This window comes from Prinia subflava, chromosome 7, assembly GCF_021018805.1.
Source record: "Prinia subflava isolate CZ2003 ecotype Zambia chromosome 7, Cam_Psub_1.2, whole genome shotgun sequence".
Taxonomy (NCBI): Eukaryota; Metazoa; Chordata; class Aves; order Passeriformes; family Cisticolidae; genus Prinia; species Prinia subflava.
Genome location: NC_086253.1, coordinates 17811559 through 17824286, shown reverse-complemented (window position 1 = coordinate 17824286; position 12728 = coordinate 17811559). Strand labels below are relative to the sequence as shown.

At 38.4% G+C, this 12728-nt stretch overlaps 1 protein-coding gene across 3 annotated transcripts in view; it reads left to right on the top strand.

Moving 5' to 3' along the window:
* The window catches only part of CCDC149 (coiled-coil domain containing 149), a 51451-nt gene that overhangs the window by 24919 nt on the left and 13804 nt on the right, over nt 1–12728 (top strand). For all 3 annotated transcript variants that reach the window (XM_063401716.1, XM_063401717.1, XM_063401715.1), the window contains exons 5-9: nt 684–800; nt 2145–2317; nt 3784–3856; nt 5161–5245; nt 6480–6624. In XM_063401716.1, the coding sequence (XP_063257786.1) occupies nt 684–800; nt 2145–2317; nt 3784–3856; nt 5161–5245; nt 6480–6624 (593 nt within the window). The remainder of the gene's footprint in view (nt 1–683; nt 801–2144; nt 2318–3783; nt 3857–5160; nt 5246–6479; nt 6625–12728) is intronic.

Sequence of the window (12728 nt, the reverse complement as noted above, 5' to 3'; positions counted from 1 at the left end):
GAATGTAAATGTGTATTAATTCAAGTCAGACTGTTTTCAGCAGTCATAAGCTCAGGACTTCATTAGCTGCTTAAGCATTTTGGCCGAGCCCTTTTGTTGTTGGCTCATTTTTTTGTTTTTGACATGAATTAGCTTTTGTGAGTAGACTAAAAAATAATGCATAAGCAAATGTATTAGCAGCTGTTAATACAAATTCTGCACTGATGTAGCACAGGGGGTGTTTTAAGTAGTGTCAGTAAAACGAAGCTGGACAAGCCACTTTGTTCTTTTTTATTAACTAGGAAGACTTCTCTGCTGCAGAGAATTTTAATATTTACGTATTTATGAGAAGGCTTTTTGATAATTCTCTAGTTGTAGTCTGAGTGGAATTAGTTCCTGTCACTCCTAAAAAACATTGATCACATGTCTGTGTTTTCTTGGTCTTTCATAATTTGTGTATTCTGATGACTCTTGTTGCAGAGTCTGGTTCAATTCTTGTGGACGCTTTGACTGTTCAACTGGGTTTTTTCACTAAAAACTGGATTTGACCCTCAGCTCAGAAGCCTCCCTCTGATTTAAATAATACCAGCTGTTTGGCCTGGAAGAGCTGAAATCCATGACGGCTTTACTCTTTCTAATACAGATATATCTGCTGCTGCAGCCTGTGTTCTCTTGCTTACCGAATTCTGTTTTTGTCATGGCAGCTCCTTCGAATGACCATAGCAAAGCAAAGACTGGGAGATGATGAAGTTGGGGCTCGCCACTTTGCAGCACATGAACGAGAGGACCTTGTTCAACAGTTGGAGAAGGCTCGAGAACAGGTAATAATTAAATGGGCATATAGTGTCATGTTTTACAGAGCTGTTGTAGTAGCAAGTAAATAATTTCTGTTCTGTTTGAAGGGCTGGTACCTGATTGATGTTGGAAGTGAATTCCTAATCTCAGGAATTTTTTCTCTAGGTTATCAATTCTCCTTTTCTTTTTAATGTCCAGTAACAACTTGTGACAATTGAATATTGTCAGTGAATGTCAGTGAAAGGTACCCTTTAGTGAAGGCTGTTGCAAGTATTCAACACAGTGTAAAGTGCATGATGTACCTCCTAAAGATACCCTCTGAATCAAATTTTCTTTAGTAGAAGTGCTGTTAGTGTCCTCTTCCTCCTACCTCCAAGCTATTTCTTCTCCTCTTCTGAAAAATTCTCACATCAGATCTATTTCCCCTTCCTCAAGTCTGTATTAATGTTCTTTACCATGCAGCATCAGACTTTTTCCCCTAACACTGATGCATAAATTTCTGGACAGTTTTGCGGGTCTGCTTTCTCAGTTTTTCCCACACTTATTCCTACCAGTGTCAGATCCAACCTGAATGAGCCATCCTGTGATTCAGGAATTTCTAGTTTTTCAGTCTTCCCTCAATTGCAGCCTTACTGCAAAGGCTGCTGCTCTTCTAGTGTGCTCCTCCCTGCTAACTCTGTTACCAAGCTTGTGTTCTTTCTGTGCATCACCCAGCCTCTTTTTAAATGGTGGTCTGTTGTCCTTCCTGACTTACCCATGTTTTCTAGGGTGTGGGTGGAGACTTCTGTCACTGCACGCTTTTCTCACATTCAGTTTCATCTTCTTGGAAGTTTGAAGCTCTTTGTCCTTGAGTATCTTTCACACTATACTTCTTCACTCTTTTGCTTAATAGCAAAGCTCATCCTGTTGCCTCCATGCTGGCTTATTTTGTACTTACTCAGTTCTTATTCTGTGGAACCTCATTGCTCAAGTCCCATGATTAGTGTAAATGCCCACTTACAGGCTTTTTGACAAGTTCTTATTCAGTTGACTTAATTCTTGGAGTCTTAGAAATTATATGATAAAATCACCTTCATATATACTGTAAAGCAGAATTACTGCAGGGATTGAGGTTTCTTTTGCTGTTACATTTTAATTGTTTTCTAGAAATTTTGTCAAAAAAAATCTAACTGGTAAAGTTACTTAACTGCAAATTAATGAAATATTACTGAAATTGAGTAAAAAATACCTTACGGGGTTATGAGCTTTGAAAAGACTTCTGACTGTCCAAAATCAATACTGTTCAAACATGTGCTTGTTGCTGTTTCAGGCTGGATCCTATGTTAGCTGTTGTTTAAACTTATACTGATACAGCTCTCCTTTCTTCTCAGATTGAGACTCTGAGATATGATCTTCAGGCTGCACTGGATGAGCTACAGGATGTGAAAGAGGAGCGCTCTGTTTACCAAGATAAGTCTGACAGGCTAAACCAAGAGTTGAATCATGTCTTAGGAGGGCATGAAAATCGTATCATTGACATAGATGCTCTGTGTATGGAGAACAGGTGAGTGCAGTACTGTTTCCCCAGAAAAACAGTGTGGTGTTGTAATAGGAGTATCAGGAAGTGAGTCACAACAAAACTTTAAAGAAAATATATCCAAGAAGGAAAGCTAAGAGATTTTGGTAATTTGTTTTGCCTGTTTCGTTTATACTGTAACTAAGCATTAAATAATATTGAGAAATCTAGGCTGCAGGAAATTACCAATGTTGTATTTGGCTACAGAGGTGCCAGTGATATTCCCAAATAAAGCTAAACAAGGAAAAGGAAGAGAAGACCTTTTTATTCCCATCACTGTATGGCACCAAAAGCAACAATATTAAAAATTTGTTTATTCAGAAACTCCCAGTGAGCTGTAATGGCCTAATCTTGAATTGGAAACAGGGACTTTGAGTACCCTGAGTTAATAGTTACAGACATAATTTTCTCCACAGGGAGAACTTGTCAGTATGGAGTGATTTGCCAACAAAAGTTGCTGGTGAAATCACCTATGTAGATATTATTGCTGGTTTCTTGGGAAAAGAATGTGTTTCATGGTCTCTGCTAAGGATGACAGAGAGGAGTCAGTGACAGAACCATAGCAAGTATCTCCCTTAAGGTCAACAAGTACCTTAAAGTGAAATAGAACTTGTAAGACAGTTTCCACTTACAAAAACTTATGCTTTCGGCAAGAAAGTGTACTACCAAAGGCATTTCTTCTTCCCAGCAACTTCAGGGTTTTTTTTCTGTTTCGTGTGGCCTACAGAGTTCCGTATCAATTTAAGCCCTCTGCTCCCCTGACAGTGATGTGAGTTTTTTCTGTGAAATAATTAAATTGTCACAAACCCTAATACAGCTGCAGTTGTACTACCTGAAATTAGATATCTTATAAACCCTTTATACATGAAAAAATATTTTCCTATTTGGAAATAACTGTCTCATCCAAGTGCATAAACTCTATTAGGAAGAACTGTACTGTTTCATTTAACTGTGTACCATTTTTCAACTGTACTGTTAAATTTTCTACTTTGTGGTTGCTAATGAGAAGTGCCAAGTAGGTGATGGATATTGCAATGCAAAAGTTCTGCATAGCTGAGTCTTGTGTTGACATATATACAAATCTTCATGTGTCCATCTCACAGACCTTCAAGTACAGAGGGCACACCTAAGTGCTTCCTGACTATTTCCTCTAGACATAAATATATTCTTTTAGCATTCTTCCCCAGAAACCTGACAACCAATACAAAATAGTTGTGCAGCATGCTTGACAAATCTAACAGGAGGGCAGCCTCCTGTTCTGATGCAATTTGTTTCCCTACTTAAAATTTTATGGGGTCAAGAACAGTAAGATTTTGTTATTTCATCCCTCACAGAACTGCAGAGGGAAGAGAACTCTCAGTAGTTCAAAGAGAGGACATGGCAAATAGTAAAGAAGACTGCTTGAGGCAGTATTTGAAGGTAACGTGAAGTAAAGGATTACATTACTTTTTCAGGTATCTTCAAGAGAGATTAAAACAACTTCAAGAGGAAGTCAACCTTCTGAAGTCTAGTATTACTAAATATAAGGTAAGATCTTCTCAGTGTATCATCTAAACTGTGCTTCTTTGTTCATGGAAGTTACTGTTCATTTTCATGTTAAATGTGTTTGAAGAACAAATTTGTTCTTGTAAGAAAACATCCACCGTTGACATTCTGACAATATTAGTATGTACACATATTACCTGCTCATTTTTCCTTTTAGGCGTCTTAGCTGAGGGTAGTACCAAGGAATGCCTGTTAAGAGTATTTTGAAAAATTTATAAAATACCTTTTTTAATTTCTCTGGGGGAGCCATTGCTCTTCTGGGGGGGCAGGTGATCAGCCTTCCAGCCAGCTGGTAGGTGAAAAGTAGCAGATCATGCAGTGGTGAATGACTGCAGCTGTGTTGCCATCACAAAAAGATCTTGTCTCCCTGTTCCCTGGTGGCTGTGCTGTTTCTTCATGTACCTTAATGGTCACTAAGCTTTCATTGTTCTTTTCCTGAGTTAAGGTATATGCTATTTTACATAAAACCTTCAGGACTGATTGACTGATTTTTGCCCTTCCCAAAAGCTGTGCACTCTTATTTCCTTCTGCAAGTGATTTTGGAGAGTGGGAGGGGAGGGCTGCTTGTCAGACCATGAAAAGGCTAATCTTAGGATTGGCAATAGGACTTCTTCATTTAGGTCACTATAAAGTAGCCACAGCCCGATTGGTTTTTGTGCATGAGCAAAGCTCCTCAAAGTACCAACTTCATTTCCGTGTCTGTTCCTGCTTGCAGCTTGGGTCTCTTGGGAGTGTGAGTTAGTTTATTGGTGATAACTGGGCATCTTGGTGGTCTGGTGGGTTTCACAGAACTGTAGTTGAAAGAGCTGGACTTCTGTAGCATTCTGCTTCTCATTCCTCAAAGTCAGCGTTTGCTACTAAAAGGGCTTCTAGAAACTGATAGAGAAGTTGGAACTTTCTGTTTGAAACCTATCCAAAGAAATGCTGGGAAAGTCTGCTTTTGTTTCCAGTTGATGTTGTCTACATGATACTGCAGTATCTTCACTGGCAGTCAGCAGATTATTAAAAAATAGGCAAGTCTTAAATGTACATTGGGAGGAGTGGGTGGGAGAGACTGCAGTAAAGCGATTATGATGAGACAGATGAGTCTTTGTAGCATTACAAAGACTTTAGGCTGGAGAATAATAATCTTTGAGAGTTGCACCCCCATAGGTTAATATGGGTATAAGGTCCAGGCCTTGCAGAGTTGCTCTGAGACCAAAATCCAGAGTTCCAGATTCTTTCCTCCTAATGACAGGATTTGTTGGCTACTGTTCTTCTGAATAAGATATTTGTTGTTTCCCTAGAATGCACTAGAGAGACGAAAAAATTCAAAGACTCATAGTAGATCCAGTAGCAGTGCTCTGACTGGAGTCCTTTCTGCAAAGCAAGGTATTGCATAAATGCAGCATGGTGTTGCATATCTCATTGAATTCCTTTCATCTAACCTCTTAATTTCAGTAACCTTTTCCTTACTAACCAAACCAAAAGCTCTCTCCTCATTCCCTGTTTATAACTATGTGCTAATTCTGTCCTCTTCTCAGTTGACTTGACAATATAAAATTTGCCTCTGGATTAGATTCTTCTTTTGTTAATTCTTTTGCCATTCATTCTCTCTCCCATCAGTTTTATCAAATATTTCTTTACTCTCTAGACCCTGACAAATCACTTCTTTATTCATCTCTTTGCTCTGCTAACAATGGCAGTCACAATCTGCATTCCAATGAAAAATAGACTTGGTGATGGAGGAGGGGCACTAAGTCAGATTTTCTGCTACTGTTCTTGGAAGCTTTTATATTCAGATGTTTTACAAGAAATCTTTGTGTCCCATGTTTCTTCGTGGGTAGCAAAATACAATAATCTCTTTTCCCTGTTTTAAAGAAAATATCAAGATTAGGAAAGAAAGGGAATGAGAAAAAATTTTGAAGCAAACAGTGTACCTTGCCAGCCTACTTTTTAAATGTAGGTATATTAATACACACATATAAGATCAGTATTGTCTTGGTAAATTGAAACTAATTTTTCTGGTTTTGAGTTGTCTTTTCTCCTCTTCTCCATGTACTTGCATACATGTACATATATATGTATTTATGTAAAGAATAATAGCCAGATTCTAGTTAAGAGAGTTTAATGGTACTAATGAACTTACTGATTTGGTTTGAAGGTACAGAATCTGTGTTGCAGAGGAAGAGTTTGTGGGTGACTGTATTTTCACACCAGTCTTAAATAACCTGAAGGATATAATGGTTCTAAAAATTAATATAAAATATTCTTTGGAGGCTTCGGTTTTAATGACCATTTTTTACCAATTTTTAGGCCTGTAGAAAAATGATTTTGTATTCTTCTGAACACAAAGAATTTTCCAAAAGCAGAATCAAGTTAATGTAAGACCTGTCTGCCTATACTTGTTCTGGCTATTGCTGTGAATAACAATCAACTTGGAAAGCCACTATATTTATGCCAGCTAGAAAATATAGTTCTGATCTTTTGGCTTTGTTTTTTAATTGAAGGAAAAACATATGTATTCATTTAAGTAATTGGAATAGTTCCTTAATGCTAAGTAAATGTTTGTGTTGCATCTCTGTTCATGAGAAGTCAAAACTCATTTGTGTTTTTAACATTATAGTCCAAGAGTTGTTGTCGGAGGATCATGGATGTAGCCTACCAGCCACACCACAATCCATTTCAGATCTCAAATCACTGGCCACTGCATTACTGGAAACCATCCATGAAAAAAACATGGTCATACAACACCAAAGACAAACCAACAAGTAGGTGGCATGACTTCTAAGTAAAAAATCCAGCTATGGGAAAGTTAGTTTGGGGAAATATTAAGGGAAATGGGGAAGGAAGATTCATTTCACAGAAAATTCATCATCATGGTTGAGTGGTGGATGCTTTAGTTTTTAAGACCAGATTTGTCATTTGAGAAAAATTACATTTTCATCTTAAATTTTGGGGTTGACAGAGACATGTCTGCCTCTGCTAGGCAAGGATTGGTTTGCTGCTCAGGTTATTGCAAACTGTAATAACACAAAGCAGACTTGTAGCAGGAGGGCTGTAGGGACAGCTAAAGAAAAGCTCCTTAGAGGAAGGACACCTTGAACTGGAGAGAAGCTATGTGGTAATTGGTTGTCAGTGTAGGGATTTTCTAATAAGCACTGGTGGAGTTAGTAAGTGTTGCTCCTGGAGAAGATTCTGAAAGGGTTAATGTAACATTTGACACACAGTGGCCTGTGTCATATAGATGATACCTGTTGCTCCTGTAGTTACTTTGCTAAAAGTCAAAGGAGATAAATACAGTTGGAGTGCTACTATGTGGGTTTTTTAAAAAGTCTGAACTGAACTTTAAAGGAGAATTTGTTTACTCTTAGCTGTTCTGCTCATCAGTAGAAATCATTGTGGCTTGTACAGATCCTATCATGGCAGAATATAAAAATTTTTGACACATTTTGTGACATTCTGGTATTATTGTCCTTATACAGTGTATAAAAATCAGAGCTAGGAAGTGTTCCTTGATTTTGTGCTCAATTTCACCCCCTCTTTTTTTCTTGGTGGGTTTTTTTGGGTTTTGTTTTGGTTGAGTTTTTTAACCCTTAGTCACTACTGGTAATCAGAGGTTATTCAGGCTTCTCAAAAGCACATCAGGACCTGATGCCAGCAACAGCCAGACATCTTTCCTGAAAAGAAGTAGTACTGAAGTAAACTGTATTACACTAGAATGGATGATTCACTTTGAAAATTGATAACTTAGATACTAGGCAGGCTCCATTGCATAATTTTGAGTGATGTGGCAACAGAAGTGGATGAGCAGTTAGTTAATAGCTACTTGTAATACTTTTGAGACAACAAATGCCTAATCAGCTAAAGGGAGACTGAAGTGGTGAAAATGTAGCCCAGATCTAACGGATGGCAGCTCAGTCAATTCTTGTCCTGTGATGCAAGGGGAGTTGCTGCACAGAGCAGTGCTAAGGAAGGGTTTCACCTGCCTACTCCCTTCTTACTGCTAATGTAACATCAGAAGGGAAATATCCAGAGAACAACTTTTGTTGTTCCAGGTGTAACCAATCTTTGCCTTTTCCATCCTGATACTGTATCACTACCCAGGGTTTTATTTTGCACAATTTTTTCGTTTTTGCAAAGTTCTTAGTTTCGTATTTCTCTTTGGTGATATGCAGTCTGTTGCCTCTCTCAAATGTCATTGCAGTGGTTGTTTTCTGACACTACTCTTTCTGCTTTCAGCTATTGAGGATGGGTTGTCTTGAGATAACCCACACAAGGAGATACAATTCTTATGTCTGTGTGCCCAGCTGGTCACATACAGCCATCAGGGTAGAGATTAGATATATGCAAAAACTACTATTTTGTGACCAACAGAAGATCAGGTCTTAGAGGGAAGTGACAGTCCATACCAGTCCAGGGTCAGGAGTGTTCTCAGAATTGTAGTGTTATGTTCAGTTCAAGATGGTTGAGGGGAAAATAAAAGAAAAATAAATCCTGATCAAGTTGAATGAGGAGTCTGAAAAACCTTCCTATGTAGTATTCTCATTCCTTTTGTCACTTTTGGCTTTAGGTGGATTAAAGAAACTATTAAGGAGCTAGGAGGAATGGGAACCGCTACAAGTGGAAACACCTAAGACATAAAAATTTAATGTGAAAAAGGGAGATGCTGGTAGGATATCAAAGGAAAGCATCCTTTATTTGAGATGCAAATAAATGAGGGCACTTATTTGCCATGCAAAAAGTTAAAAGTCTGCAGACTTGTGAAAATGGGAAGGACACTTGCCACCTGTTGGAGAAAGTTGGATGTAAGAGTACGGTCAGTGTACAAGTTAAACAGACAGGTTCATAAACTGGTACTAGTCGAAGACACATTCTTTCATTGAAGACATTTCTCCATTTAAAATAAGAAGTTGAGAAGGATGTGAGGCTAGAGTGAATTGTAGTGACAAAAAGTTTTGCATAAATCACAAGGTAGCAGTCTTTGTGCTGTTTTTTGAAGAAAAGATTGTTGTTTGAAGAAAGTGAGATTTATTGGGTAAAGAACATGAGATGTTTGGGTGGTTGTTTCATTTCATGGAGGGAATTCTGCATTTGATATTTGATGGGTGAATGACCTAGTAGTGATTCTCTCACTATATGAGATTTTTCAGACCATATGAACTTACGTTCCCCCGTACAGTTAGCCTACTCTAAGGTCTAGACCTCTTTGGTAGCTTGCAGATTGAGAGTTGGCTGTATAAGTTTACAATAGCAGAATGGTGGATTTGCTTTCTGAGTAACTGAAGCAATAACAAGACAATGGATTTTTTTTTTAGGTTGGAATTTGGATGTTCTGTTGAAGTTTACTTTCTGTCCTACATTGTTGTTTAAAAAATCCATGGCCACTTCCTCTTGGAAAAGACACACTACTATTATTGCCACTCTTCTAAAGATGTGGCATGATAGAAGGAACTGTGGGACTATGTGCCTAGGAACAAATAGGCTAAATCTAGCCTTTATTTTTTATCCCCAGTTTTCAGAAAAAAAGAGGTTGTTGGGAAGAAAACCAGATCATTTTTCCAAGGTGATTGGTAGCTACTAATGTTAAGTTCAAGTAATGTCCTGTGTTTTTCTTCACAAGCCCATTAGCCTAATTTGAAAAGGCAGTTATAAATTAATTCGCTACACAGTAGCATGTTGCAAGATTAAACAGTTACATAAATGCAAAACCAAATGGTCCTAACTCTGCTTAGCAAATGGATAAACATCCTTTTTTATTCTACCAGCAATAAACCATTTATTAGATGTTCTTTTTAGTGCAATTTGTTCCTGAAATTGCCAGCACTTGTGCAAGCTGGATCAGCGTAAAAGCTGCTCTGGTGGTTAGATATATTGTACTAATTTTAACATTTCTAACTTGGGCAAGTTCAGTCATGTCCAAAATTACAAAAAGGATTGTGTCAGTCTGTAACTTGAGCACATGCGACGTGTAGAGGCTGATAAGGGACTGTGACAGACCTATTTACAGGCATTTAGGTGAAGGTATCTGTATGAGAGTGTATGTCTGCTGTAGCAAGATCTAAATTAAAATGAGGTGAAGGGAGCTCAGGTGCTGTAAACCTCCACAGCTCCCTTCTGATCGTGGCTGGGTATGTTGGAAAGAATGAGAGAGCCAGAAGAGGCTTCTGAAGTCAGGTGGGAGCATTGCTGTGGTTGCACAAACAACAGAGTTCTGCAAAACCTTATCCTGGAGGGAGGTTTGTACTAACTCCCCTGTTACATTAGGCACAGGACCAGAGAACAGTGGCAACAGTTATCAGCGCCTGTGTCTGTGACATGGTCCTTCTGTTTTAGTTGAAGGGTCTGCTTCACTGTGTCTAGAGATAAAAAAAAGATTACAGAATTGGGTGCTACCAACCCATACAGCCCCTTTAAAAATACCCACCCAGGTAGGCCAACCCAGGCCACCACAGCGCAGTCTTCCCACAGCATGTATGGAGGTGGCAGATTATCTGGAGGTCTCAGGGGAAAGGAGGAAATGTGATAGACCACATTGTGTTCAGAATAGCTGAAGCGTTTATCTTTTTAAAATTTATTGCTATAAGAACTTACAGCTTTCTTTAGGGTTTATTTCTCCCATACCTGTCTTGGGATAATGGGGTTTTTAAAGCAAACTAGAGTGATAGTCATCACTGAACGTGTTTTGCTCTCTTCCTGACTGAAAGGAGTGGGTTAAATACTGTCCTTTGCCAAGCATTGTTCTGAGACACAAAATGATCCTTCTATATGAGAATCTGCAACAAAGGTTAAAAAAATAACTCAGTGCCTCTTCTGAGGATTCAGTAGGTATTATCAGGATATATTTTCTCCAAAACCATTAGAAATAGTGTGATACAGCTGATAAATAAATTACAACATTTTAGAGAAGCAAGAGAAGAGTGACTGTTGTTGTTACCTGAATAACAGGAGCAGTAGCATTAACTTATTACAGAGGGTTGAATTTCCTTCTGTGGTATGGCTAGCTGGCAGGGAGGGCAGCATCCTTCCCCTGTTTTCTGCCCTGTAACTAGTGGTGAACTACTTACAGAAATAATAAGAATTAGAAGTGCTAAACTTCTGACTCCTTTGTGGTGACAATCATTAGCCAAATCAACATTGTTTTGTCAGTTCCCTGCAAGAGCTAACATGATGTTAACTTACATGGAAGAAGTCTTACATCTTGTCTCTCTGTTCCCCTCTAGCCTGGGGAATTCCATGTTCTTTAGCTGACCCTTGGTGAGGCCTTAGGCAGGAAGGTGGGAATGGGCTCCCAGTGTGCAAGGTGGAGTTCCCTGAAAGCTGCTCTGTGCCTTTTGCTGTCAGCTGTTGTGTTGTATTGCAAATCCTAATTGCTGGATGTCAGGGTTATGAAAATAGCATTATTAAGGCTGAGTTTCTCATACCAGATGGAAGGATTGTGGAAGTGAAATCTAGACTTGGATAATTTTGCTTTTAATTGGAGAAGACAGTGGTAGATCCATCATAACCTTTTTTAACCAAGTGAAATACTGAGTTTCAGTGGGGGAACAAACATAACTGCTTTGTCTTTTCTCCTCTGCCTTTGAATGTGATGGACTGTTCTTTTTAGTTGACACACACGCCTGTACCTCTCAGTGCTTTCTTTGATGTTTATTATAAGCTTTCTCTTTCTGTTTTACATTCTGTCTCTCATCTTGATATTTTTGTAATCTTTAAAATACGTATAAGCTTTTATTGTGTCATTGCAAAGCCCTCACAGCAGAGCTTGCAAAAATGCTTAGTCCTTGTTAATCAATTTTTCTAGCCCCTTTGATATTTGCTGGGTGTGCTATTCTTCACGTCCTTCCCAGAATCTGCCATCTTGTCTGTCATGACATTCCCAGTGTGCTCAAATGTCTGCACATCAAGCCCTTGCTGAGGAGCTCTCAGTGCAGTATTACACAGCTCTGTTATGCAGAGGAAGATACTATTGCCTTGCTGGGGTGGGATATGCTGATTCTCAGCATTCAGTTCAAATTTAACTGACTTATCCTGTTGCAGGAATTTGATGAGTAAAACTTACTGTCCGTAATCTCTGCTGTCATGTTTAGAATTGCTGCCTTGTCTAGGTTTCTTAGTCTAGTGAGTATTGTTTGGGATTTATTTAAAGATTTTGACTCTAGCAGACTTGCTGTGCCTGTGAAACACTTGCAAAAATTCATTGGAGAAACGAGCCTTCTTTGCAAGATAGAAATCTCTCATTTGATCTGGGGAGAGAATTAAGACTAAAAGTTAAATCCTGCAGGGGAACTAACTGCAAATAGTATTTGGTATAAAGTCAGATACAAAAGAAGACATGACCCAAGAAATACAGTGAATACTGAGTGGGTGATAAAGGCACTAAGAGCTTGAAGCTTTTTAGTAAAGTAGAAAGCAGTTCAGTGCTAAAAAAAAAGATGTAATAGAAAAAATATTCCTAGCCATTTTAAGCAATCTTGGTGATAGGAAAAACTCCCTGAATAAAGGACTAGGAAAAATTGTGTCTTGGAACTTCAAAGTCAATCCACATTGCTGTCTTGAGTTTTCCATATTTTGTCTGTGTAGCTTTTACCTTCTGTATCTTTTAGATACAAAGAAAATAAAGTGCTATTTGCAGGCAAGAAGATAGAAATATTGTGAGTTGCTTTTCTTTTTCTTTACTGCAAAGATTGAATTTCCAGTACATCCTAGGTCTTCTCCTTTTTTAAAAGCATGGTATAGATTAGACAAACATATTTAATTTTTCTTTTAACTCTGGGAGAGGTTGTCCATTGCTGTTAGTGAAAAGAGATGACTGTATACAAGTTTACTGCAACTCAACTGTAGTCATATAAGTAATTGGGCTTTGGTTACCTTG